The sequence below is a fragment of the Numenius arquata genome, chromosome 5 (genome assembly GCF_964106895.1).
Source record: "Numenius arquata chromosome 5, bNumArq3.hap1.1, whole genome shotgun sequence".
NCBI classification, from domain to species: domain Eukaryota; kingdom Metazoa; phylum Chordata; class Aves; order Charadriiformes; family Scolopacidae; genus Numenius; species Numenius arquata.
In genome coordinates, this window is record NC_133580.1 from 1072335 (window position 1) to 1098674 (window position 26340).

A 26340-nucleotide genomic window follows, 5' to 3' on the forward strand; every position below is an offset into this window, starting at 1 on the left:
AATTACACCCCGGGAGATGAAACACTTACTATTCTTTAAAAGCTGACTGCAGCTCCTGTTACCTGCCAACATGCAGGAGAAGAACCTGCCAGCCATGAGCCTTCCTCATGGCTCAACCGCCGCTGTACAGTGGTAATAGCACTTTTTTAGCCTGCTGTTGTCAGGAGTTTGGGGAGCACTCGCGGTAATAGCCACCTTGTGCTCCGCTCATCCTGGTGATGAGCTGGATCCCACGTTGGACCTAGTTCTGAGGACTAAATGAACACCCTGGGAAAGGAAGCAGAGCCCCTTTGATCCTGTAAAAAAAACAGCTTTCCTGGAGAGCGCCACAGGGTGCCTTTAGAGCCCCCAGCTGTCCCCACGGGCCAGGCCAGCCCCCCAGTTCACGTTACAGCACTCCTGTCCCCACTGCCTCGTTCCCCGGTCTCAGGACGGGATGTCCCTTTGATGTCTGGGCCACCAGGCTCATTTTACCCTGCGAGAGCCGCATGGTGAGATGCTCTGTGCCGGGAAACGCTGGATCCATCGGACCCTTTCTGGACAGGTACCCACAGCCCACCTAGGGAGTTAACAGGGAGTTAAACTCTTGGTGCCTCACCAGGAAGGTCATTAACAGACGGCAAACTGTGTCCTAAACCAGCTCCTTCAGCCCAAACCCCACGTGGTGCCGCTTATGTGGCCAACTGCAAAGCCACCCTGTGCTGCCCGCAGTGACCTGGGACACACAGCCAGCAGCTCCGGGCTCTGCTGCCCGCTGGCAGAGACCACCCCTGCTCTCCCGCTGCTTCCCGAGGAGCTCTCACACGCTCCTCCACAAACCTCCTTTCACCAGCGAGGAATCTGTGCACTAACGGAGGCCGTGGCCAGCGACCTGAACGCTGACCCTCGGCCGCAAACAGACCCGAGGTCAGTCACGCGGAAGAATATCCTGGTTTAACGATAATTGATGCCTACGCCGACCTTCACCGTCCTCAAATTAAAACGCATTTAAAAGCTTGCAAAAGGTTTGAACCTTCCTCATTTGAACCTCCCAAACTCTGCGGCGAATTTTGTGGTCTAGACCTAACTCAGGGTCCGAGTCCCCACTCTCCAGCCCATCTGGTGAGAGACGGGACTTTTAACAGCTCAAGCCCAACTTTTACAAACCCGCAGGAGGGAAAGCCCAGGAGAGGGAGCTTCTCCACGTGGGCTACACGCAGCCAGGAGACACCCTGCCCCAGAAAGGCAGCATTTGGGTTGCAGGGTTGCCAACCCGGGTCCCTGCACGCCAGACTCCCTCCAGTGATCTGCATTAGGCGTGGGCACGTACTGGCGTTTCTCCCGCATTAGGCAGAGCACACAATGCCAACTTTGTGCCAACCTCACGCTTTCATGTCAGCGGTTACCTGATCTGCTGTGAAGCCAGAGCGGCGTGGATGGACTGTACCTGATCCAGCATAAACCCTGCCAGGGCAAAGTTAACCCTTTAAATCCATCTCAGCAAGTTTGAACCAGCAAAGGGAGTTTATTCTGGATTAGCCCAGTGGCTGGGATGTTTCGAGCCAGCATTCTTTAAAACTAGATTTATTTCACCTTTGAGCTCTTGACTTGAACGACACCCGGTGCCTGGGAAGGACGGACGCTTCCGTCCCACTGTCTGCGCTGGGGGAAATGAGTGCAACAGGGATTGCACCCCAGGCTTCGCACCGTGAACTCACAATTTCGGATCTCAGGTGCGGCTGAACGTGTTGGAAGTGGGAGGTTGTGAGTCCCTGGAAGTCCAGACCCACTGCCCGAGGCGCACTGCAGGGCTTGGACTGAGCCCTGATAGCAAATCACACGTTGCGCCCCGATATTGGCCCAGTATTAGGAGCAACTGGGTGGCTGTGGGCTTTCAAAGGGAGACAAACTCATAAATAACCGCCTCTGAGCAGCAGAAAGGCTGATAATGCTTAAACGCCAGCTGAATGGTCATCCATACAGGCAGGGAGAGGAGTCCTCACATTTCAGACAACGTTTAGCTTCTCTGAAGGACCAGATTCCACTCTTGCCTTCCCCATTTCCCACGCAGTGACTGTTTGACACCAACACAGTTACATACGCACGTGGTGATACTCAAGAAGCACTAGGAGATTTCTAGAGTCAGGCTTGGGAACAATCAGAAATGCCACAGTTGAAGCAGCCCAGACAACCTTAAACCAACCCTTCTGGGCTCGTACAATACAAGAGCCCACGCAGGGATGCTCTAAGGGGAAGCCAGGCTACAAGAGGAGGCTCCTTTCCCCAGGAACCACCACTAGAGGAGTCTGAGGAGAGGATGGATGGCTCCTCTGCTGCAGGTGACAGTTTATGTCTCTGCCACAGTTCTCCCGTGATGCGAGTCAAATAATTTAAACCGCTTCATGGTCATCATACCGTGTGCCCACCTTTTCCAGGGTGTCCGACATGACCCTGAATACAAATCGCAGAAGTACCAAGTCCCTGCGGCTGCAGCAAAGCCTCAGCCTGGCACCACAGTCCCTCAGGATCTTGGTCACTGCTACTTGGGCACAGCAAATGCCTCTTCTTCCCCCAGCACATGGAAAAGAGAGATGAAAACCTGTGATTGCTGCGGGGAAAGCCTGCACAGAACTCATTAACAGGAGCAACGCAGACACGTTTCAGCCGTGCCCGAGACAACAGCTGTAGAGCTACCAATGCACCATTAGAATTTCTTTTAATTCACTTGCAACCACGTACCCCACACACCGAAAAAAATCAGTCCGACCAAGAGAAGTTGGCCAAGACGTAGCTATTGAAGTCAGGAAAGTGTGGCATAAATTTAATTAGAGGAGCACGGAAACCTGCCTGTCCCGGGAGATCATCCTGTTGTGGCAGGAGCTGTGCACGACCACCCCCAAACACAACACCTGGCTGCTCTTACTGCCAAAAATGACTGTACCATTTTTCACTATACTGCATATATAGTTTCATTACTCTAATTACAAGGCATTAATTCCTAATTGCCTGACTAATTTCTGTATTTGAAAAGGAAGAAGGATGTAAAGGGCCTTTACCTCACCCACACGCCGCCGTTGACCTTAAGCCTTGATGTCTAAAGATGAAAGCAAGAAGGAAGGAAAAGCTCTGTTTTGCTTTCAAAGGCAGAGCTGCACGTTGGCATCGCAGACGCACACACAGAGCAGGACAGAAAAGCTCCCTGAAGCTTCAGGACGTTGCAGAGGTGGCGCAAAGTTTTGCCAAGAAAAAAAAACCACAACGTTTTTGGAAAAGAAAACTAAAATCCATCATATGTGGAAATTGGGACTTCTAATTAAAGCATGATAAATTCGGGACAACACATTTAATGCTTTTTGTTTCCTGGGTGAATTAAATAAACCAGCCTAAGTACAACGTCCTGATCAATCTGATGAGGGAGAACATCTCTGCTCCCCACCTTGCGGTGGAGAAATATGTCCAGCTGAACCCAGCTCATCCCTCTGTTCGGAGTTTGTCCTGGAGTGGTGGAGCAGAGGGGTGGGGACAGGGAAAGAGAGAGACATTTGCCGGGCTGGGAAGTGGGATGAAGCAAGGACCAAGGGAGGTGCTCATCTCCTCCATACCAGCCTCACCACTCCCATCCCTTCCTTTCCCCGGTGCTGATTTCATACTAATTCAGAGAAAAACAAAACAAGGCAACAAGGCAGAGCAGGAGAGAGGGATAAATCTCTGTGCCCCTCTCTGTCCCATACGGGTCCTGGGGCAGTGGGGCTGGCGGGGCAGAGGGAGGTGCACCTTACCCCGAGCCTCTCAAGAGGTTGTCAAGGGTCACAGACTCCAATTTTCCCCGCGTTGCCCGGACTCTGCTGACTCCTGCCCACACACAGGCTTTTCCCCAGCTGGCAAAATGCACTGCCCTCTGGTAAATTAAGAGGGGCACAGATTTTAGGACCACGTGGGGCGATGGGCAGGGAGAGAACTCAGTGATTAGACAAGAAAAGCAATGAAGACCCACACCCAAACCTCCCCTCTTCTGCCCCATTTGAGCTCTTGTACTAACACCATCCCTCTAGTACTCAAGGATCCTTTTAGATCCACACTTTGGTCCGACACACTACAGAAAAAAGCTTCATTTTTAGGATTTAAGGTATCGGTTCAGGTCTCCTTCATCCCCGCTGCAGCAGGTTAGGGAAGCACAACCCTCCTCTTCCTCCTCCTCCTCCCCAGAGGAGGCAGAGAGAGCAGGAGAAGCAGGGAGAGAAGCAGCACCCCACTCCACAAGGCTCAGAGGACCAGCCTCCCTGCCCAGCCCTACCTGCAGAGCCTCCTCAGCTGTGGTTTCCCCTCAAAAAAAGACAGACGTGGAGCGGTCTGCGAGCAATGTCCCGGCACTCGTGCCCCCCAAGGGCTGGCAGCGGGGTACCTCCGATCCTCCCCGGCAGCAGAGGTGGCTGTGGGAGAGGCTGAGCGCTGGTTTACCTGCTGGGTGGACCGAGAGGGCTGGCTCCTGGAAGCCAAGCCTTGTTTTGAGGAGGAGACTTGGGTGTGTTTTGCCCTTCAGGGGAATCAAACAGGTTTCTCCATTCAGACGGTGTGATCTCCCCTCCCTCTAAGCTCTCCTCTACATTCCTCGCATTCTCCAGCAAATGCCACCGATCCCCAGCCCTGTGCTGCCATGGGGCGGCAGAGAGCAGCCCCCCAGCTCTCACCCCACTGAATTTCTTCCCAAGCCAAGCATTTCCAGACGGGTTTGCCCCACGGGAAGGGGGAGCAAGCACCCCACTGCTGCTGGGGTACCTGCAATCCCTGGAGTCTCAGAGCCTCTTCCAGCAGTGGTACCCAGGTAGCATCAGGGACTGGCACCGTAATTAGCACTCAACAGCAACTGTCTAACTTTAACTAATTAAATGAGGTACCCAGGTGTGATTATCGCTATTCACTGCAGAGGAAATTGCCAGGTGCTCTCACCTTCCTCGGTTTATTTCGCCTTCTAATTGCTGTGGTCACCTCAGGATCCCCGAGGCCAAGCTTTGGCGAGTCTCCCAATGCACACAGCGAGACCCTCGGATACACTTCTGCCAGTTCCTAAAGACGTGTAGTTGGGGATGTGAGTTTAGAGAACTTCTCAGAAGTCAGGGCTTCAGCCTAGGGCTGACACAGGTTGGTAAGAAGGTGATGAAGCTCTGACCAAACATCTATCAGGATCTCTCCCCACCTCTGTCCCCACCAGTACACTCTTTCCCCTGCCCCTATGAACTGCTCAGAAGTAATTAATGCTGAGTCTGCAGTAGGTGAGCTGCTGGAGAGACACGCTCCTGCACTCTCCTCCCAGCTCCGCAAAGGATCTGCTGCAGGATGGTGGGCAAACCACCAGCCGGGCCGGGCTGGGATGTGCTAGAACAGGGATAATAACCCATCCCTGGCTCCCAACGCAGATAACACCCGAGAAACCCTGATGTCAAGGTTGTTATTCTGATCCCAGATCGTTCTCTCTGATCTGCTCACGCTGCAACAGCAGCTCAGGCTCAGCTGAGCTTCCACCCCCAGGGGCTGCTGCTGATCCCGGCCGAGATAAGGGCAGGGGAGAAGATGTAATAGTCCCAAAGCCGCTCCCTGAGCTGGGAGCGGGCATAGAGGGGAGTCCGACTCAGGAAAATGCAAAATGTTTAAAGTGGGCTGTGTAAAATGCAGCCCAGTCCCTACCTCAGCCAGGCGTTCTCTGCTTCAGGGCTCCAGCTGACAGTGCAGCTTTATTTTCAGTAACCCCTGACTCATCCCGTCGTTTGCTGAAGGTTCGTTCAGGTTCTTTCCTGAAATAATAGTGAGTAATGGCCTGGCCAGCCGCGCGGGTACAACAGGTCCTCTGCCAAGCAAGCAGAAGGGACACCCCACCGTCTAAGGACTATGCTTTTTTTCCAGTCTGAACACACTGTTCCACAATGAATGTTCAATTAAAAAAAAAAAAATAAAAAAATAAAAAAAGCACCTATTATGAGCACTTTCATATTAAACACCAAAAGAGATGGATAAGGAGATCCTAAAACAACATGCACAGAAACCGGGCGTTGATTTACTAGATGCAGACAACTATTTTGTTGAACTGGCACATTTGCAGACTAAAACCTTAACTGTCTATAGCATCACTGTCTTCCTCAGAAGAAAGGAACACGGTAAAGAACTGCTTTTCCAATTAGCTAAGAGGAGGTAAGCGCGGTATTAGGTAACATTCTGTTATTAGCTTGAAAATACAGGTCCAAGCGTATGTACAAAACCTCCAAAGACAGGTCTTAAAGCCAGGGGTGTGGTGCGAGGCAGAGCAGCAGAGAATGTGTTTCCGAGCTGGCAGCTCCATCACAACAACCTGGGTGCGCAACTGGGAGTGAAAGACTCGCTGCGGAGCACGTAGCCCGCGAGATCCAGAGAAATGCCCAGAAATTCCTCACGGGAATTACCATTCAGGCCACATTCAACTCCCTAAAGTCTCCTCAAACTTCAACCTCTATGATCAACCTCCTGATGCCCCCCAAAGCCCCACTGACCCGGCACTGACCTTACGCAGCCTTGCTCTGTTCCAGGAGCCAGCTCTCTTGCTGCTCCAGTCTGAAATCTGTATTGGTCCCACGCGGGGCTCTCCACGCTGTGCCAATCCTCCAGCGATGCTCCTGAGAGAAGGGACAAAAGGAGACCTTTTATTTCACTTAATTTAGCCGTGGTTTGCTGCTGGAAACGCTGCCTACATCATTTCAGCTGCTGGCTCCCACAGTTGTGAGGTGTGAGGCTGTTGCAACGGCAGCACTTATCGAGTGAAGGAGAGGGTTTTCCTGCTCACTCCGTACATCACACCGGCCACAGGCAGGGTCTTGGGAGCAAAGCAAGTCGGGAGTTAAGACTGGTCTGGGAAAGCCGTGGGAGAACCATGACACTGCTACAACTGCCACACATGGACAGCCTCTGTCAGAATAAAAGGGACCTTATTCTGCCATATCTAGTCCCCCTTTCAGCTAGACTCCCATTTAAATGGAGTACAGTTTCATTTTAGAATCATAGAATGGTTTGGGTTGGAAGGGACCTTAAAGCCCACCCAGTCCCACCCCCTGCCCTGGGCAGGGACACCTCCCACCAGACCAGGTTGCTCCAAGCCCCCTCCAACCTGGCCTTGAACCCCTCCAGGGATGGGGCAGCCACAGCTTCTCTGGGCAACCTGGGCCAGGCTCTCACCACCCTCACAGCAAAGAAGTTCTTCCCCAGATCTCATCTCAATCTCCCCTCTTTCAGTGTCAAACCCTTCCCCCTATTCCTATGGCTCCCCTTCCTGATGGAGAGTCCCTCCCCAGCTTTCCTGGAGCTCCTTTAGGGACTGGAAGGGGCCCTAAGGTCTCCCCGGAGTCTTCTCTTCTCCAGGCTGAAACTGTATTTAAGAAGCCACGATTCACTTGTGAAGTGCAGCCCCGGGGAGGGGCAGCATCACGCGGTTTGTCCTTCCCCTCGCGTGCCTGGTCCCTCCAGCACTGAGGAACCCACGTCTCCTGCAAAGGCATCGCTCCCCTGCAGCAACGCCTGCGCTTCAGCCAGTACCTTGTATGAAAGGTGCAATTAAAGGTATGATTTTTTACGTACAGAGGAACAACTACCGAGACCCATCCAGCAGCTCCAGTCGTCTCCCTCCTGTCTGGTTTGAAGCCACACAGCCCTTCACTTCAGGGAGTTTCTTTCATTTGCAGGAACGTAATTGCAAGGAGAACCAAGCTCATGCATTTCAGAGACTCGAGGTCGGCACAGGAGGATCACCAAGAGCAACATCTCATCCCTAAAACACTGCAGCCTCATCACCGTTTAGCCCATGGTTGCCAAAGACTGCTTTCTGCAGAAAGAGTAAAGCAGGGAAACTCTTCTAGCCATGGCTGTTGCTGAAGAGGAGCAGAGAAGAGGATGTTCCAAGGACACCACGAATGTCACAGACCTCCCAGGGAGTGGGTTTCCCAATTAACAGCAAGAAAACTCGCTTTAAAAAGTCTGGAAAGGAGGAAATCTCAAGAACAGTTGTCTTCCAGGAGTGGCAGAACATGGAAAGGGACCTTCTCTCTTTCTCACATGGACTAGGACAACACCAGAGGGGTGGAAATAATAGATACCACAAGAAATATAGTATATATGTATAGACATGTTAGTATACCAGTATACTAATGTGAACCACAGCTTTGTCTTTTATTTCCCAGTAAGGAGAGTAGGACTGGAACACATTTTTTTTTTCTTTTTCTTTTTTTCCCACTGTAGAAAAGGCTTTTCATACTCTTTGTTCAGTTGAAAAGAACCATGGCCAACCACGCAGATGGCTTACCTCGAACTGGAGATTCCCGGGGCTGTCGTGTCACACAGTTCACAGCTCTCCCGTACAGCAAATACAGCTCAGCAAGTACATCTGTGGCGCCCAGCAGCTGGAGCAGTTAGGGACAATCAGTCCCAAACAAGTCCTTGTGGTTTTATCCCAATTAAGCTCTTAGATAAACCGCTCTTTCCAAAGTACAGCTGGATGTCACTCACACCAGCAGGCACAGAAACCCTGATGGGTGTTTTTCTTCCTCATAATTACAGGAACATATTCTATTTCTAATGACACGGCATTTCAAAATCACAGCAGTGGCCAGAGGCAGGAGGTTTTCTGCCAGCGAGGGGCAGGCCTGTGGGACATCTGGAAAAGCACCGTGCCACAGGGCCACTGAAACGCAGGGCCACCAGGTCGCCCCAGACCAGGGGCTAAAGGACTGTCCAGCCAGTCTGTAGGTAAAGTCAATTTACTTCACTTTAAGCACTTAACTGGGACAATCAGATCAGGAGCCTCATCTCTCTAGCTCCTAGAAGGGAAAAAGACTCCAGATTTCCATCGACTATGCAGAGTGTGTGTGCACATGCGTGTCCAGGAGGAGCGAAACTGGGCCTTTTTGCTTATACATGCAGCAAAACTACAGTCCGATGCTGCTTTGAAGCTAGGAAAACTATAACTGACCACTGCGAGAAGTAGCAGCTTTTCCAAGCTGGTGATATTCTGACAAATTCATGACGCTTCAGGAGAAAACCACCAAACTCGGTCTCACTGGGATGACCAGCCTCCTCTGGAAACATCCCAGTTAATCCACACATGGCTGGAGCAAACCCTGCGTCTACTGGAGTCAGCAACAAAAAGTCCTTTATCATCATCAGTTCGGGAGGAGAACCCAAGAGGGGCATTTATTCCCTCTCTACCAGCTTAAAACCAAGAGGGTTTGGCTTGAATTACCTCCCACCACCCCCCTGCTGCAGACCTGGACTCCCTCCTCCTGTGGGCCACGAGCCAAAGGTGCAGGTAAGGTTGCCATCCAGGTGTGCCGGAGAAGCCAGCCCAGCCCAAAGCAGGAGGAACGTCCCGTCACTGTTTCAACAACACAACCTTCTCCAGGGCGACACACACGCTCCTGCGGGAGGGAGGAACGGGTCGGGAGAGCCTTGTTTGCCCATCTCCACTTTGGAAACATCATTTTCCTGTAAAAGCTGTAGGTAAAATTCAGCCAGGAGTATCTGACTTTACCAAGAAGTGAATCTCCCTTACAAGAAAAGCACAAGCCCCCCTCATAAAGACGTTTCAGAGTTAGCCCTGGCGGATGCCTGTCTCACTGCTGTTTATCTGCCTCCCTTGCGTTCCCAGTGAACTGCAAAGCAGACCATTTGGGATCAGCGAGACATGAAAATTCCATCACACCAGGAAGCTGCAGCCACAGAAACCACTCGCGGGCTGGAGAGAACGCCTGACAGCAAAAGATTTAAAGGACTCGGACAGTTTAGGTTGAAAAAACTAAAAAATAATTTAAAATAAGAAACAGAAGTGGCTTGACCACAGTGTAAGAGAACCATCTTGGAGAGAACGTGGTGAGTACGAAGGGCACTCGCACCCGAGAAATAAAAATAAGACAAACTGAGGACTGAGCTGCAAACTAGACACTCTCAATGAGAGTTTTGTGTTCGGGGATGGGCTGGTTCGGGGTTTTTTTGGCAGAGCAACAGGCATTAAACACTGCCAGCGCTCTGGAACATCCGCAGCTGAGCTCTCCATTTCTCGAAGACAAAAGCTGTTCCAGAGGGGATCCTTTAGCCAAAGGCCAATAGCTGAGTTGTGCAGGGGCAAGCACAGCAAAGTCCTCCGCTAGCCCCGCAGGAGGTCAGGCTGGCCGGTTTGGCTAGCTGGGAACTGCAGTTAATGCCCGTCCTGTAGTCTCCTCTCGCGAGGGTAAATCCATCGGCTGTAAGCTCTGCTCTGCCACGGGCACACCACTGCCACCTCCAGAAATAGCCAGTTCAAAACCAGTTTGCGTAACTCCACAGCGCGTTCCTTCCCAGAGGTGCAGAGCACATACCTTTAGAGACAGGGATGTCTACGAGGTAGGAACCCGCTCAGCTCTGGAAATCCAGGCAGAAATGATGATTGTGCCGAGCAGCACAGCAATTCTTGTCATTCCTATGACGGTGACAGGCTCCTGCCCGCAGGCACGCGGGCTCCCCGACCAGCCCAGCTTGTATCTCAACACATTTGAAGCAATATATCCTTCAAATTTTTTTTGAGTGCTCATGAAAAATTAGTCAACGCCACCCCAGAGCGCCGAACTCCATCGGAACATTTCCTGTTTTTTCGATAACACTTTCTCCCATGTAACTACCCGGCCCCCATCCCAGCGCAAAAGGTGGAATGAAGGTGACTAAGCCACCAAGCCTCTGGGTCTTCGCCAAGGGGACAGAAAAGCAAAGCCTTGGCAGAGACTGAGCAGAGCCGCGATGAGTGGAAGGGTGTAAAACCACTACACCCATTTGTTACAAGGGAATCAAACTGGTTTTTCACGAGGCGTCATTACGAAGCGCTGCCAAAACGCCAGACCTCACCTCCCTAATAGCAGGCAGCAGAAGAGAATCATGTGTCCTTGAGTACATAGCGCTAAAATACCATGATCTCCCCCGTGGTCAGGAAGACACACCTGCACAGGAGGTCAGGAGCTCTCAGCACCGAGATAAATCATCCTGTCAGCAAACACCGGGCAAATAAAGAGAGGCTGGGGCTAAGTGCCAGGCTGGTGGCATTGCTAGGACAGGAAAACATGTGCAATTCAGGATCAGAGACACCTCAAACACGCTCTGTTGCAAGCAGGGAGATGCCTATTTATTTCTCATTGCCAGCTCAGCCAGCTTCCTCCGGGCTCCCAGGCAAACAAGCTGCTTTCCTTCTCCCATAATAAGGACCAAGTTGCACCATCACTTACATCTGCGGGGCCGGCGCTTTCCAAAGGCTTGCACAAGCACCAGCGAAACTGGGTAAACACTTCTGTGGAGGAGCAGGGGCCAGGCCACTCCTGCCACGCTCGGCTCTGCAGCCCTGAAAGGTGTGGGAACTCCTACCAGTGCTGGGTGATCACCAGCATCAGCAGATTTGAACAACATACGCCACGATTTACCCAGTCAAAGGGTTTAGTTTGAGCACAAAAGGCTGCATTTGAGCACTGAAATGGATTGTAAGTCCCTGTATGTATAAGTCACAGAATCACAGAAAGATACAGGGTTGGAAGGGACTTCTGGAGATCATCCAGTCCAACCCCCTGCCAGAGCAGGTCCCACAGGAACGTGTCCAGGTGGGGTTTGAATGTCTCCAGAGAAGGAGACTCCACCACCTCTGTGGGCAGCCTCTGCCAGGGCTCTGCCACCCCCACAGGAAGGAAGTTCCTCCTCATGTTGAGATGGAACTTCTCATGTTCCAGGTTGTGCCTGTTCCCTCTTGTCTTGTCACTGGGCACCACTGAGAACAGACTGGCCCCATCCTCCTGACACCCACCCTTTAAGTATTTACAGGTGTTGATCAGATCCCCCCTCAGCCTTCTCTTCTCCAGACTAAAGAGACCCAAGTCCCTCAGCCTTTCCTCTTAAGAGAGATGCTCCAGGCCCCTCATCATCTTTGTAGCCCCCTGCTGTACCCTCTCCAGCAGTTCCCTGTCCTTCTGGAACTGGGGAGCCCAGAACTGACACAGTGCTCCAGATGGGGCAAGTCACTGAAGGTATTGAGCTTCCACAGTGGTAACCACACGCCTGTGCAAAGCAAACGTTATCCTCCCCCTGAAACCTCCTTCATACCCACCCCAGGCTTGACTTTGGCTTCCCTCTGTGCCTTTTTGCTCACTGGACATGCAAGATAATTTCTCACCTGCTTTTCCTTCAAACGCTCCTCTTCCCTGCTTCAAGTAATTACAGCCAAGCCACCCTTTTTCCTTTTTGGCACCGAGGGGGGCCAGGACGAGAGCTTTCCCCACACTCTGAGGGCAAGGCTGGAAGGTGTTTCTGAGGCTGTCACACTCCTGTGCATCAGGCACCATTGCAAACTCTCTATAAGAGGGGAAATGGGGCTCTTGGTTACCTTAACTATACTTAGAAAAGCACTTTTATTCCTCTCTTTCTTCCCCTCCCTCTCTTTTCTCCAGGGTAAGCAACAGGAGATATCTCCTTCATCTCTCCCACCGCTTGTCAAACCAAAACCAGTCTCAGGTCAGCAAAATTAGGAGCTGCAGCAAGAAAAAGCCAGGAAAGCAAAGTGAGAGAGATAAGAAGTTTGACAAGAGTGCTCCAGGAAAGCCTTTGAAGTCTTTAGCAGCTCCTGGTGAGCGTTGCTGAGAAGGAAAAGATTGCAATTGCATCTGACCCTAGATATTTGGCAGGAAATTTTGTTAATGGCAGTTTTGCTGTGTAGCCTCCTGCTTGGTGACACACACACACACACACAGAGGTTGTGAAGAGGTGACGTGACAAATAAGTCACAGGCAGGAAAGTACAGAAGGATCTCACTGGCTTGCCCAGAAAACGCAGGATGGGACTTATGCAGGTGCTTATTAGGATGAGAAAACGAGTGGAGAGGCTTGATCAGGGATAGAAGAGGCTGTGGGCAAAGCAGGGCTCCTCCTCTGTTGTGGCTGGGGGTAGAGGCCCAGCAACAACCCCTGTTTACTTGTGTTTTGGAAAACAGAAGCCACTCACCCTGCCAGGAGAAACGCTGGCAACTGACCTAATTATACAGGGAGGACCAAGTCAAACTAATCCAGCATGATGCAACGCTTCTCTCCGTGCCCGGCTCTGGGAAACTGCTCGCCCCCACTCCAGCAAACCTCTGTTTTACCCAGCTCGTTTCAACCAGCCACGTGAGGGAAACCGTATTGGCTGCTGCTTGGTATCCAGCGGACTTGAACTCCCAGTGCCTCTTGCTTCTGTAGCACCTTCTGGTTGTCACCGGCACCTCTTACCTTGACAGTCCTCCAAAGGCATGGGGAGATGCGTAACTCTCGACTGGAACCGTGTCCACAGACTGAGAGGCAGCATTTTTGGGGCTGATTGAAGCTGCAAGGCAGATCTAGCTGGGAAATGCCACCTAGAGGCCAAAACGGGCTTTTACCTGTTGGGGTTTTTTTTTTGTTTTGGTTTTTTTTTTTTTTTTTTTTTTTTTGACTTCAAGTAATCATAGCGCTTGCTCCTTTTGCTTCAGCACAATCCTGCCCTCTCAGCAGGGCAGTGCTGTCCCTGCTTGGCAGATGAGGAGCTGAAGTTCTCTGATGTCCTGCACCGTGAGACCCAAAATCTGCACCATCTTAACGAGAACATATTGTCTGTCCCTCGGGGCTTCCTGTTCTTACCAGCTTGGCTTTAGCAGCCACCTCCGAATTGTCCATTTTCACGAAAGGCCATTCTTCTAGTAACGAGCTATGAGTTTAGTCTCAGTCGATTACGTTATAAAAACTAAAAGTGCAGCGTTACAGAAAGGAGCAAGGAACAAACATGCTCCCGTCCTTCCTCACCCCTTAAAGCAGGTGAGATGCCTGGCCTCTTACAAAACCTTGGGAATAAAGCCTCTCAGCCAGGCCTGGTTTCACCATATGAGTTCTTTTTATATGTCACAATTATGTTTTGGTTGTTTTTTTTGATATAGATGGGGCACTGATAACACACACTTACAGAAGCAGTGAGGGAAGAAAGGGTCTTTCCATGAACACTGAATTTGTGCCGGTGCATCGACCGCTAACACCGCTTCGGTCTCGGGAAGCAGCATCTGTCTCCCACTGAAACGGGATGTGGGATGACACAAGCAGATTCCAGAAAACCTAGGAACCACAGGACTTTATTTTTGAACAACATACAGCTGAAGAATCGCAGACCAGAATTCAAGCTTTGAATATTTAACCCTACAGGCTGAATTACAAAAAAAAGCCCAGGGTGGCTGACCAGTGCAAACCAGAACTGTGTGAACTGGCCCAAGGAATTGGCTACTATTTACTTCAAGATCAATTAAGGAAAAAGTTGGTAAAACCAGCTAGCCATTAAAGCAGCAAGTAAAAATTTCCAGAAAAAAAAAACCAACAACATAAAACTCTCCAGAAAATGGTCATAAGTTAAAATAAAACTAATTTCTAAGCAGCGTATCGAGCTCCCAGAGGAGGTTAAGGCTCATCGAGTGAGGCACTGCCCGTACTTCCGAAATCTGAAACACCAAAACGGCCGTGGAGGCAGGAACTGGCAGGGAGGGAAGTTCCAACTCCAACCTCAACTCTTCATCTAAAAACAAAACAGAGCTGAGGTGCTTAGGAAGATTATAGGGTAAAGTACACTTCCTATACATGTCAAACTCAACAGCTCGGTGAACATAGCATTATGATAATTATTTTCTACCAAGTAGTCAAAGCAACAAAAATCACCATTTCCAGCAATTAACATGTCAGACCAGATGAGAGCTTTCCCCAGTAGGATCTTCCAACCACTGTAGTTCTTAGGGGAAGGGACGGAGCTACAATAAGATAGTGTGTGCTGACTGACAACAACCACAGCAAAGATCTCCCCCCACCCAAAAGGGAATGATTAAAATCCTGTTTATGCTGAGATGTTCCGAACAGGCTCTGCCCTCTCAAAGATGGGGCACAAAGTTAGGAAGTCATCTCTTCTCGATTTATTTGGGTTATTTTTGAATAGAAATAGGCTCCTGCAGAAACAAAGTCAGGTGCTTCTTTACAAAGAGAGGCCTGACAAGCCTTTTCTCATGTTTCCCCCAATGCCACAGTAAGAAGCCAAATCACCCACCAATCACGGAGGCAATAACAAAATCAGCTTCGATGATTTAAGAGGTGGTGGCAGAACTCCTTTTTGGCACGAGCCTCTCCTTCACTGCTCCTGTATAGAAAAAAAGCCAAACCACAGCGAGGAACCAGCCACGAGAAGTACTTCATTAACCAGTCTGCAGCCAGGAGAAGAGGCGGCTGTTATCACCCGAGCAACAAAACAGAGGAGCAGGGTGGAGAGAGAAGACGAAGGAATGCTGATGTGCCGGGCTGGGGCTGAGGAGGGCACAGCAGGGTGTTTATTCAGAGTCCATAGGGTTCAGCAGCTGTTTCAAAACAAGAAGTCGTATCAAAGAAAAGAACTGTGCGCACAGCTCCTGCAGGAGTTTATTTTCAACCCAGATAAAACCGTCTTGATAATGGTGAGGAGGAGGAGGGACTTCGGGAAAACTCCCTGTTCCAGAGAATGAGTGAAATTTGCTTCAGCGTTCACGTTAAGAGATCAAAGAAATTACGAAAAATCACGTAGAAAAAAGTCCATCTAGGACTTCTCAGGCCTTGGCCCGGCGGAGGTGGGGGTAGCTCTGCAGAGTCCTGGCTATGGCTTCATCCAAGCTCACCACTGGCTTGTAGCCCATGTCTCTTTTGGCTCGTTCACAGCTGTAGTAGTGAAACGTTCCCGCTAACGCTACCCGCATGGGGGTAAAAGTGGGCTTGACGGTGACCAGGGGACTCAGCAGCCACAGCAGGAGGGAGAGGAACAGGGCCAGGTAATAGGCCAGCCAATAGGGAATGTGGTACTTGGGAGGATCGTAGTTCAAGCCAGTCAAAATACGGGACATGAAAGCCCAGAAAGGAATTGGTTCATCATTTGTGATATGAAATGCCTGGAAAGAGAGGAAGACAAAAAGCCAGATAAAATCATTGCAGTTTTCACAAATTTGTCTCATGTTCATGCAGGGACTGACATCCCTGGCTTGACTGAGAACACATTTTCTTGAGAAACTGCTTTGCACCTCTGTCTGAAAAGCAATGAACCCCTTCTTTGCTAAGAAGACCAGCTACTTCCGACACTCCAGAGGTTCAGGTTACTGAGAAATGGTCAAACAAACCGAGTGACGCAACACAAACACATGAAAGCGTCCTCGCTGTACAGGGTGCGCCCAGAGCACAGCAGAGCCGTGAAAATCCATAAGTTTCTCCTGTCCTGAACTCTATCGCAAAAGCTAAATAGCTACGTTTCATATGTACGCATCTTGGCTGCCCACAATTCCGGCTGCATTTCCTCGCACAAGGAGTTTTATAGTGTGAAGTCAAAGTCTATTCATACATCTCAGCCCACGCGGCTGCACACAGCGGTCACCAGACAGGCCACCATTCATTGTGCCCACGGCCAGAAAAAAACCAACTCATTTGTGTGTTTGAGTTCCACTCATCGCCACGATAAACATGGCATGAACTGCAGAGCAGAGACAGGAAGCCAGGCGAGGCTTGCCGATGGAGTTGGGCTGGGGAACATCCCCTCCCAAGGTCCTTCCTTACCTTCCCACACAGGGGAGAGCCCTCCTGAAGCTGTTCTGCAGCCAAGATGTGGCCGTGCACCACGTTTTCCACGTAGGTGAAGTCCACCAAGTTCTTTCCATCCCTGCACAGACAAAAGGAAGAAGTTTAGCCTTAAGGCTAAAAAAAAAAAAAAAAAAATCCACTTGTGGCAAAAGGAAGGACTTGAACACAAGATATATTTATTCCAAGTTTCCTCCTCTTTCAGCCTGGAGAAGAGAAGGCTCCAGGGAGATCTTATAACGGCCTTCCAGTACCTGAAGGGGGCTCCCAGAGAGATGGGGAGGGACTCTTTATCAGGGAATGTAGTGATAGGACGAGGGGAAATGGTTTTAACCTGAAAGAGGGGAGATTGAGATGAGATGTGGGGAAGAACTTCTTTGCTGTGAGGGTGGTGAGAGCCTGGCCCAGGTTGCCCAGAGAAGCTGTGGCTGCCCCATCCCTGGAGGGGTTCAAGGCCAGGTTGGAAGGGGCTTGGAGCAACCTGGTCTGGTGGGAGGTGTCCCTGCCCAGGGCAGGGGGGTTGGAATGAGATGATCTTTAAGGTCCCTTCCAACTCTAACCATTCTATGATTCTCCCGCTCTCTTGTGCTGTAACTTCAGGCTATGCCCTGCCAGAGAGATGAAATGTATTATTTTGGAGACAGAGGAAAGGCTGTTGTTGTCTCAGCTCTTGTGGAGGCCGTCAAAGTTTACATTCCTGTAACGTAACAGTACCATTTTTAAACCTCCCAAGTTACCAAGTTTCTAGGTGTGGCAGATCCTACAGGTCTGAGAATCAGTAGAGTGATCCACAGAAGCAGAACAAATGGAAAGAGAGTGGTAACTAGTACAGAGTCAGTCATTTAAGGACAAGCTTTCAATTATGAATTTCTTGGCTCATGAAATTCTAACTTACTCCCTCAACATGCCAACTTCAGCCCCAGCTGAAAGAGATTTAACCCTCTGTGTTAAATCTATCTCTGCACAGATACAGAAAATGACAGTGAATCTCCGTATCACTTTCAAGAGTCCAGCGAAATGAAACAACTGGTTTGTTACAAAACCATCCCCACGCTCATTTGGCCACAAAACCAGTATTGCTGCAATCCAGCATTCTGAGAAAGAATCATTTTCATTTCCTCTGTTCGTGGATGAACGGCTTTATCTGCTTCCTTGGAAGGGATGTATGGGTCTGGGTAGCGGTAGGGAAATTCCAATTAGGAGCGCAGGTCTGAGCTGGAAGCGAAGGCAGACTTGCACGAAGTGGAAACCTTGAGTTTGTGTAGATTTACTGCTCCCAGATCACTTTGAGAGATCAATTCAGAATGGAACCATAAGGAAGAGTAAGAACCCAAAAAACCACAACCCCAACACCAAAAAACCCACAACCCTATTCCCTTTCTGCCTTCTACCCCAAGGAGATACTCACACGTGCACACAGACACTCAAACCAGCTCCTTCCATGTAATAAAAATCTATTACAAATTAAAAAGCAGATTTCTTTTCAAGATCATAATACAATCGATTAAAAATATCCTTAGTAGTAGCTTGAACTATTTCTTGCCCTAAAATTTCAGTGGTCCACTAGAAGCTCTGCAAGGCTCAATAACAAGGCAACTATGTTTGATCTTATCATCAGAAATACTGAAACACTGCCACAGAGGCTTTTTAATTGCAAGAACCTCAAATACCAGAAGCGTGTATTAATTAAATTAACAGTAAGTAATCTGAGCTCTCTCATGTTTAAAAGGACTGTTCTTTAGATAAGGAAAAGACAGCTCAAGCTATGGCAGCTCTCCCCACAGACATTATTTTTGCATTATGAACACTTACCATGGGAGTGCATGAGTCCCTAACAGAGGGATTTTTAAAAATCCTGAATCACAAGTGAAAAAATTAAAGAAACATACTTTTTTCCATGCCGCACCACCACTACTGATTTAATATTATTCTCCTCCACAGGGGCTTTGTAGATTCAGCATCAATTTTAAGGAAAGCTATGAAATGACCAACCCTTGCTCACCCAATTATGAACTTCATTTTGCCGCTCTTTGCTGCCTGGATGAGGATGGGAACCAGCTGAGGGTCTCTAGGACCAAATATTCCATGGGGACGAATAGCAGTAGTGAAGAAATTGTTGCCTGGGTCATTCGCGCTGAGCACTTCCTGTCGGGGAAAAAAGATAATCAAATCAGGTTATCTTTGTTTATTTGTATGCGTTGTTCTTGGGTTTTTAATAGAAAATCCAGCAGCTGGATGAGTTCTGAAATGGCATGATCACGCAGCTCTTGCAGTGAAAGCGACAGCTCTGGCAATTCTCTTATTCTTTCTCTAGAAACAACCTCTGTAGCGTAACACACTATTTCATTCAGCTTCCCTGGTAATTTATGTCACAGCTTTAATTCATTCTCTTTTTATGAAGTGAATACACTACTTAGGAGTTACACCAGCCAAGGAGGACAGAACTGATGACTGATGTATTTGGACAGTATGCCAGCCACTAGGAAAGCCTCCCCTGGACCAACCCGTCGGCATGGCCATGGAAAAGGATGTGGGTCACTTGTGAAAGACACAAACGGCAGCCACCGTCCTTCTCTGTAACAGAACAAATGAATCCACAGCCCACAAGCCTCCACGCTGAGAAGAGGAGGGCTAAAATCTGGCAGGTTTGTCTAAAAGAAGGGAATTTTTGACCTCAGTTATACTTGGAGAACTCCGGCAGGCGTTGCTATGTGTGTGCCATTCCGTGCAGATTTTCTCTGCGACTGTAAGAACGAGATACTTCTTTTTAATACAAGAGAGATTCTAGAGAACAAGAGAGATCTGTTCAGTCTTGAAGAGCCCGTTGTGCCCCCGAGGGCATGCCCTACTTTTAGAAGGGCAGTTGTAAGCACCGAAAACAACAACGTTTACCATATGATGACAAATACCTTCTCCTGTAGGATCTTCGTCTCTGTGTAATAGTCGATAGGTTTTTTTGCATAAGGGAGGTCTTCTGATCCATTTTTTATGTCATTGCCCTCAAAAACGACACTGGCACTGCTGGTTAACACCAGTTTCTGCAATAGACATGAAAGAAAACAGTCGTTTAAAGCCTAAGACAAAAGGGTCATTATTTACAAAGGCTGAGTAAAGACAATAATAGCATTTAATCAACTGATTCTACAGATAATAAGCTAAGTCTGGAAGAACATGGGCTCACAGGAGGTGATCTGAAACTGCAGGCAAGAAAACTCCCACTCATTTTAATTGACATTGTCACTTGTTTAGTGCTACCTAAAGGAGATTAAAACATTTCAATAAACACCCAAAGCAGCCAGTTAAGGAGAAAACATCTCCAGGAAAACCAGAGTGCCCACTTGGCTTGGTACATCTGAGCACATAACACACAATGAGCGTTTTTAAGATATATTACTCATCTTGACAATAACAGTAGATTAAACCAAAAAATAATTTTTATCTTGGATGTTTTTGTTGGATAAAAACGTACCGTAGTGGATATAAAACAGGAAGTCAGTGATGTATTTGAATAATGAGAAACATGTGGCTTTAAACAAGATCAACATTGTAATAGAAAGATGACGAGATCCAACAAGTCCCAACAAGACTTAACTCCTCGCTCAGAGAGAATCCAGACTGAGCCCGAAGGTAAACACCGTGTGGCCCATTTCCTACAGCAGCTTTTTACACGAGGCGGGGGAAAAAACCAAACCACCAACTGTGGGGCTGGGAGTCCTACGTGATATACACAATTTAATTCTAGACATTATCACTTGTGTATTTGTACTTGGACACGGCACAAAATGCATGCTTTGGAGGCAACATCTCTGCCCAAGATAAGCAAGGGATCTTCACATGCATTGTGCTTGAAAATTTGCTAAGGATTTAAATTAAAACTCCCATGATACCAGAATAACATGAGGGAAAAAAAAGAAAAAAACAACAAACCAAAAAACTTGCCTGAACAGCAGCCTGGTTTCCTCTGGCTCTTTCTTTTGTGGGCAAATGACTTTTAAAACCAAATTATAGTGAGATTATGGCATAAGTGTGTTCCTTTCGTTATATGTCAAAGAATTCACGTAGGTAATAGATGCCATGAATACTTCCACTGCTGGATAAGCTATCTTTAGAGCTGTCCTCTTATTACAGCATGAAAGAATCCACTTGTCAGTCGTGGTTCTCCTGTGGGTGATTCCCAGACGTCTAGTAGGGCAAATTTTAATGGATGCTTTTCCTGCAGTCAGTCAGGAAGACTGCAGTGTGCAGGTTTTCTGTGGCAAACATGGGCTGAGCTTACACCAGACACCAAGTGGGAGACCAACAGAGTCTCTCTCTTAGTAGTCTCTACTCATTTTCATAGAAAAAGTAGGAATTCAGTATGTGAGACCCTTGCTCCTCTATCAAACTAGAATAAACTGGTCCATGCTGCAAATGTTATAATGTCACATCAGCGTCTTATCGTCGCCATGTGCTTTTCTACCCTTACCTGCACTCCAGCTTCTTTGCAGGCTTCAATAACTGCTTTGGTTCCTATAAAATTCACCTTATAAAACAGTTCCCTGTTGTCACTTGAAGGTGCTGGCGACGCGCAGTGAAATGCCACTGACACACCTTGTAAAGCTGGCAGCAAAGCCTAGAAGATACATCACACGAGACAGCAATGAAGCAACGGCAATAGTGCCTACTCAGAACAAATAAAAAGGAAGGAAATAAAACACAGGTTTTTTTCTCATGGAAATAGAACCTCTAAATTCCAAGTTATGTTCCTTCCATAAAGCTGAGCAGCTGGAATAGGACTAGTGTCCAGCATCTTCATAGTGTCCTCTCCTTCTTGCTAGCCAAAAAAGCACTATATCATCTTTTCTCTCCAGAGGAGAACCTGGGAACTTTCTGAGACCCGGAGGCCACCTAGACTTAACTACTTGCAATAGTCTCAAGTGCAGGTTTGAGGCTCAAAGTGACCTGGAGACAGGAGGTAGAAAACTCAGGGAGCAGCAGGTTTAACAGCCAGCACTACCCCATGGCAGTGTCTGCGTTTGAGGTGACTGGCACAAAGCTCCGAGACGTGACACTTTGTGCTGGTGGGGAGACGTCTCTTCTCGTTGCATACAAAGGTTTTTGCCAAGGCTCACACGCATGACTTAAGGCAAGAGGTTTTAGTGTGCCTTAACTGTTCAGAATAATGCCTTCTGCAGCTGAGGTTAGCCAGGAGAGCACCCACCTGCAATTACCAACAGTGGCTGTAATTACAGTGTAGATCTGAGCTAACAGTAATGCAAATCACAACACAGAAACAAGCTCTGTTCTTTCCAGCTTCAGGCAGACATCAAGTATATTTCTTTAAATGTTCTAGATGAGGGTTCCACAGAAAACTGCTCAGGCTACCAACTTCACAGGGAAAGGTTGGGGGTATATCTAGGTACCCTTTTACCACCTGTGCAACGCCATCAGGTGTTTTAGTGCTTCAGGCAATGAACGTTTATTTAAACAGATATCCTTTCTATCTACCCACGCCATGGAGTGTCGTTAGTCTGTACCTCCTTGTCGCAAAGGTCTCCCAGGAAGAACTGCACTCTGTCGTCAAATCTCTTCTGGATGTCAAACACGTTGACGGTGTAACCCTTCTCCAGGAGCTGCTCCACCATGTGCTGGCCTAAGAATCCCGACCCACCGATCACTGTACATTTCTTACCAGCCTGCAGAGGCGGGGAGAAAAGCCCTTCAGCCAGCAGACATACCGGGCAAGCAAACCGATCTGAACTTCCCAAGATCTTAGCGTGCTGGAATTTTGCACTAGTCAGTAGCTAGTTTAATTAGAAGAGTCAAAATTCAGATATCAAAAGACTCTTCAATATGTCTGTGCTATCACAGTAACTTAAAAGTTCAGAAATGCTAATGGTCCACACGGCTCACATGCTGGTTTGTACTGGGCAGGGCACTGCCTCATAACTGAGTGGCTCATGCAAGAGGGAAGAAAAAGAGGACTGGCTCCAAGAAACTCTGCCACGATGGTAAAGCAAACAGGATTGGCTTCAGCCACATGGCACAGATAATTCACAATGCTAAAACTGTCACCATTGGCAAGGACAAAACTATTTTCAGAGCATGTGAAACTTAGGCTTCTCCCAGCCAGGAAAGCAATCAGGTACAGGCAAGGCTTATCCTTTTAAGTTAGTCATTAGTTCTTCCTTTCTTTTTTTAAGCTTTTAAAAATCAATGGCTAGAGTCACTAATTAACAGATTTGTCTGGTCACTCGCCTAACTGGGCTGAGACTGAAGACCTTGCTGCCAAGACAGAACACACAAGCACAGGTCTGAGGAAGCTTTTGTACAAAGAATGCTCTGTCCTGGTCAGGAATAGATTTGCTCCTTATTGTTGCCACACAAACCCCACCTCTGCAGTTATACCATCGAGCTGTGAAACCACGCAATTGTTCACAAGTTGCTAAGTGCTACATCCTTAAACAAAGCCTCTACTGGAAGGCGTCAGTTATCCACAACAGAAATTAGAAGAGTTCACTGCAGTTGCTCAGTTACATTAAAGCAGAAGCAGTTATTTAAACGATGCATGCAAAGCACAGTCTGATTTAAGTAATTTTTAAAAATCGGTCTATTTGGTTCGGATAGTCGCAAGAGGACAGACGATATAGAAGGAATATGAGAGTTTAAGGACTCTCTGTTGTTCACCCCCCCTGTACTCCCCCACTACAACAGGTTTGCATTTGCTTTACTCGTCACCTTCCTGATCCTCTAAACCCCATGACAACCCTCCCCTCTGTGGTGCCCTCTCCTTATCGAGGGGTCCGGCCTTTTCAGCTCCTCCTCAAAGGGCAGTCGCCCCATTCCATCACTATTTTTACTTGTCTTCCCCTGTAACCTTTCTCATTCCAGCGTGTTCTTCGTAAAATGAGAGCACCCGAACCACACACTGTGCGCAGATGCACTGAACCGAAGTTTTACAGCGGCAGAGCGACGCCCTCTGTCTGGCTCTAAACATCAGAGCCATTTCCTACCCGTACGGATGAGACAGTCCAGGGTTTTCCGGATGACAGTTTTCCACTTGCCCAAGGGACGGACACTATTCTAACTGGTGATGAGAAGTAGACTATTTAAACAATCTTTAGTGCACATTTATAACATGAAATACAATCTGGTACACACTCCTCTTGGGAAAGTACTGAATGACCCAGCTCAATGGCCAGAACCAGGATAACTGCAGCTAACAGTGCTGCACCTGGATTAATTAGCTGTTTTAAAAACCGCAGGTAGAAAGCCAGCTACACATGATTATATTTATTTTAGGAATTGAATTACTACATATCTAGGGGTTGTGCTGTGAAGATACAAGAGCTTGTTCATGCTCTCTAAATATCTGAGATTCACTGCTCTTCCATAAGCTTTGCACGAATTAACGAGAAAATAGTTCAGAAGGTAGAAACTTGTCTATAAACAAGAACCACAGGCAAAGCAACAGAACAAGCTTAATAAATTGTACTCCTAAGAGTAAGGTTCAAACATCTCTCTGAGCTGCTCAAAATGCTACTCTTTCCATATCCCAACCCCCTGTATTCCATGCAGTAATCCCAGAAAGAGGTTACAATGGTCGAGTAGATCTCAGGGACCTCAACTGGGCCTTCACCTGCACCACAACATGAAATAATGTCATAATGTATGTAGAAATGATCCTGGAGTGACTAAATCTCCAGGCCAATGGATCTGGCAGCGCTGACAAAGGCACTGGTGTTCTTGGGGGGGTGTGGAACATTCCGGGATCTCTTTGGAACAAACGGCAGCAAATGACTCCTTGGAAAAATCACGTTTTCCCCACCAATATCTCTAGTGTTAGTATTAATGCAGGAACAGTCTCGTGTCTTCCCTAGTAATGTTCAGAAGAAATATCTATGAAAATACACTTCTGCTTCATAAAGCACCATTTAAGTCCTCAACTTACCGATCTGAGGCGTGTGGCCATTTCTCAGATGATTCACTACCAACCCGATTCCTTTAAAAAGGAGAATATTATTTTATTCGCAATACAATACTTTACTTAAGCCTGCCATCAACACAAACCAAACTTTTTTTTCAAACACGTTTCTAGTTATAGGAGTCAAGGTTTGAAGCCATTATGCTAAAGCAGAAGCATGAAAAGAGCGAGCTAATTCTCTCTGCCACCCTGAACAAAATAAGCAGTACCAGAGTAAGTGACATCAAATAGCTTCCTCAAAGGCATAACTTTATTATAATAAAATATCCTTGATAACAAAGGCACCATCTTATTTTAGCTAGTATTAGCTTCACACACTTCCTCTAAGTCTGAATATTTATACTCCAAATAACATGAACACAGTTGCAGGCTATGGCAATGTCCTCTTCAAAAATAAAGTTGCTCAAGGGTGTTTGGAACGACAAAACAAAACTGAAGTTCAGGCACTTCAGGAGCACCATGTCCGCCTGTTCCATGGCAGCAGACACAGCACGGGGAGTAACACCAGCACTCACTGGTGCCCATCAGCAACGAGTGGGAAACCACTGGTGAGACTTTCCAAGTTTCCACATCTCAGACTGTTGATGCCACCAATTTCATTAAAATACGCTATTCCTCCCAGCAGTAGCAAAAAAAATTCCCCACTCAGCTGGGATCCTACTGTGTGGGGTAGAATTTAAGGCAGAAGAAGACAGCACGCCTACTCAGATCTGTTTCCAACATAAAGACAAGCTGCACACTGAGACTTCTGATGGCTTTATGGTCACTTTAAACCATCGCTACGACAAACTACTGCTTTAGAGGCTGATGTGATTCTCCGTATTCCTGGTCAGTGCTTCCCAGTGTCTCCTGCTGTTCAGGCACTAAGATGGATCAAGGCCCTGATTAGCTGAAAATTAATCATTTTCTGCCTGAGTTGGTTTTCAGCCAGAGCAGTTCTTTGACCCATCTCACGTCACGAACACTAGTGCCAACACAACTGGATGAGATCCAGGAACAGCCACACCGATGCCGCTATAAAATTATCACAGTACCATGCCTCACGCAAGCAGATACATCTCTTGGACTGGCTTCCTGCAAGCTACCCAGTTTGGCACTCTTGTTTTTTTTTATTTTTCTGAAAAGCCCTTTGAAACAGCAAGGAAAAAGCCAAAAAACAGGCAGAATTGGTGTCTGTCCAGCCAGGAACACCAAGCTGGTTTGAAAGTAAGGGCATAGGGTGACCCATCCTCCAGTCGCCCCCTCATCTCCCTTTACAGAGGCCTTGCCACTCTCCAAAATACAATTTATAATTTATGAACTGCTCAGTCTCCAGTTTCCCTCCAGCTCTTTCAGCACCCCCTCACCCTCCTCCCACCCCTCCAGACGCCCTCCACACCCACCCCAGCTTTCCTCACACCCCTCTCCACCCTGCCCTTCCTCCCTGCGGCCTCCCCTACCCCCACCACCTCAGACCCCAGCCTCCCTCCCCACAACCTTCCCCACAGCCTCCCCTACACCACACCCCCCGCAACCTGCTTCACCCCCACGGCCCCCTCACGGTCCCCCGGACCCTGCTGCCTCCAGCCCGCCCCCCCACAGTCCCCTGGCCTCCTCAGGCCCCTCAGCCTCCCTCACCCCAAGCCCTCTCCGCTCACCGCACGGCCGGCGCCCTCAGCCCCTCGCTGCCCGCCCTCACGCCCGGGCACGCACCTTTTCCACTCGTCCACCAATCGGCGCGGCCGCTTCCAGCAAACCCCGCCCACTCCCTCGGACTCA

The 26340-nt window shown here is 48.5% G+C and overlaps 1 protein-coding gene across 1 annotated transcript; it reads right to left on the reverse strand.

The window, feature by feature from the left end:
• Positions 1 to 14106: 14106 nt before the first annotated feature.
• On the reverse strand, positions 14107 to 26264 carry NSDHL (NAD(P) dependent 3-beta-hydroxysteroid dehydrogenase NSDHL). Its single transcript, XM_074147966.1, has 8 exons — positions 26220 to 26264; positions 24550 to 24600; positions 22136 to 22294; positions 21085 to 21231; positions 19529 to 19657; positions 18622 to 18764; positions 16599 to 16701; positions 14107 to 15943 (listed from the first exon to the last, which is right to left on the reverse strand). The coding sequence occupies exons 2-8, from the start codon at positions 24568 to 24570 to the stop codon at positions 15608 to 15610; spliced, it is 1038 nt and encodes a 345-aa protein (XP_074004067.1). The 5' UTR covers positions 24571 to 24600; positions 26220 to 26264; the 3' UTR covers positions 14107 to 15607.
• Between the last annotated feature and the right edge of the window lie 76 nt (positions 26265 to 26340).

Coding starts and splice junctions, on each gene's coding strand:
- NSDHL (XM_074147966.1), bottom strand. CDS start 24,570: ATGGCCACACGCCTCAGATCG. Junction 21,232..22,135: donor GAGACCTTTGCGACAAGGAG/GTACAGACTAAC, acceptor TGTATCTTCTAG/GCTTTGCTGCCAGCTTTACA. Junction 16,702..18,621: donor AAAATGAAGTTCATAATTGG/GTGAGCAAGGGT, acceptor TTGTCTGTGCAG/GGATGGAAAGAACTTGGTGG.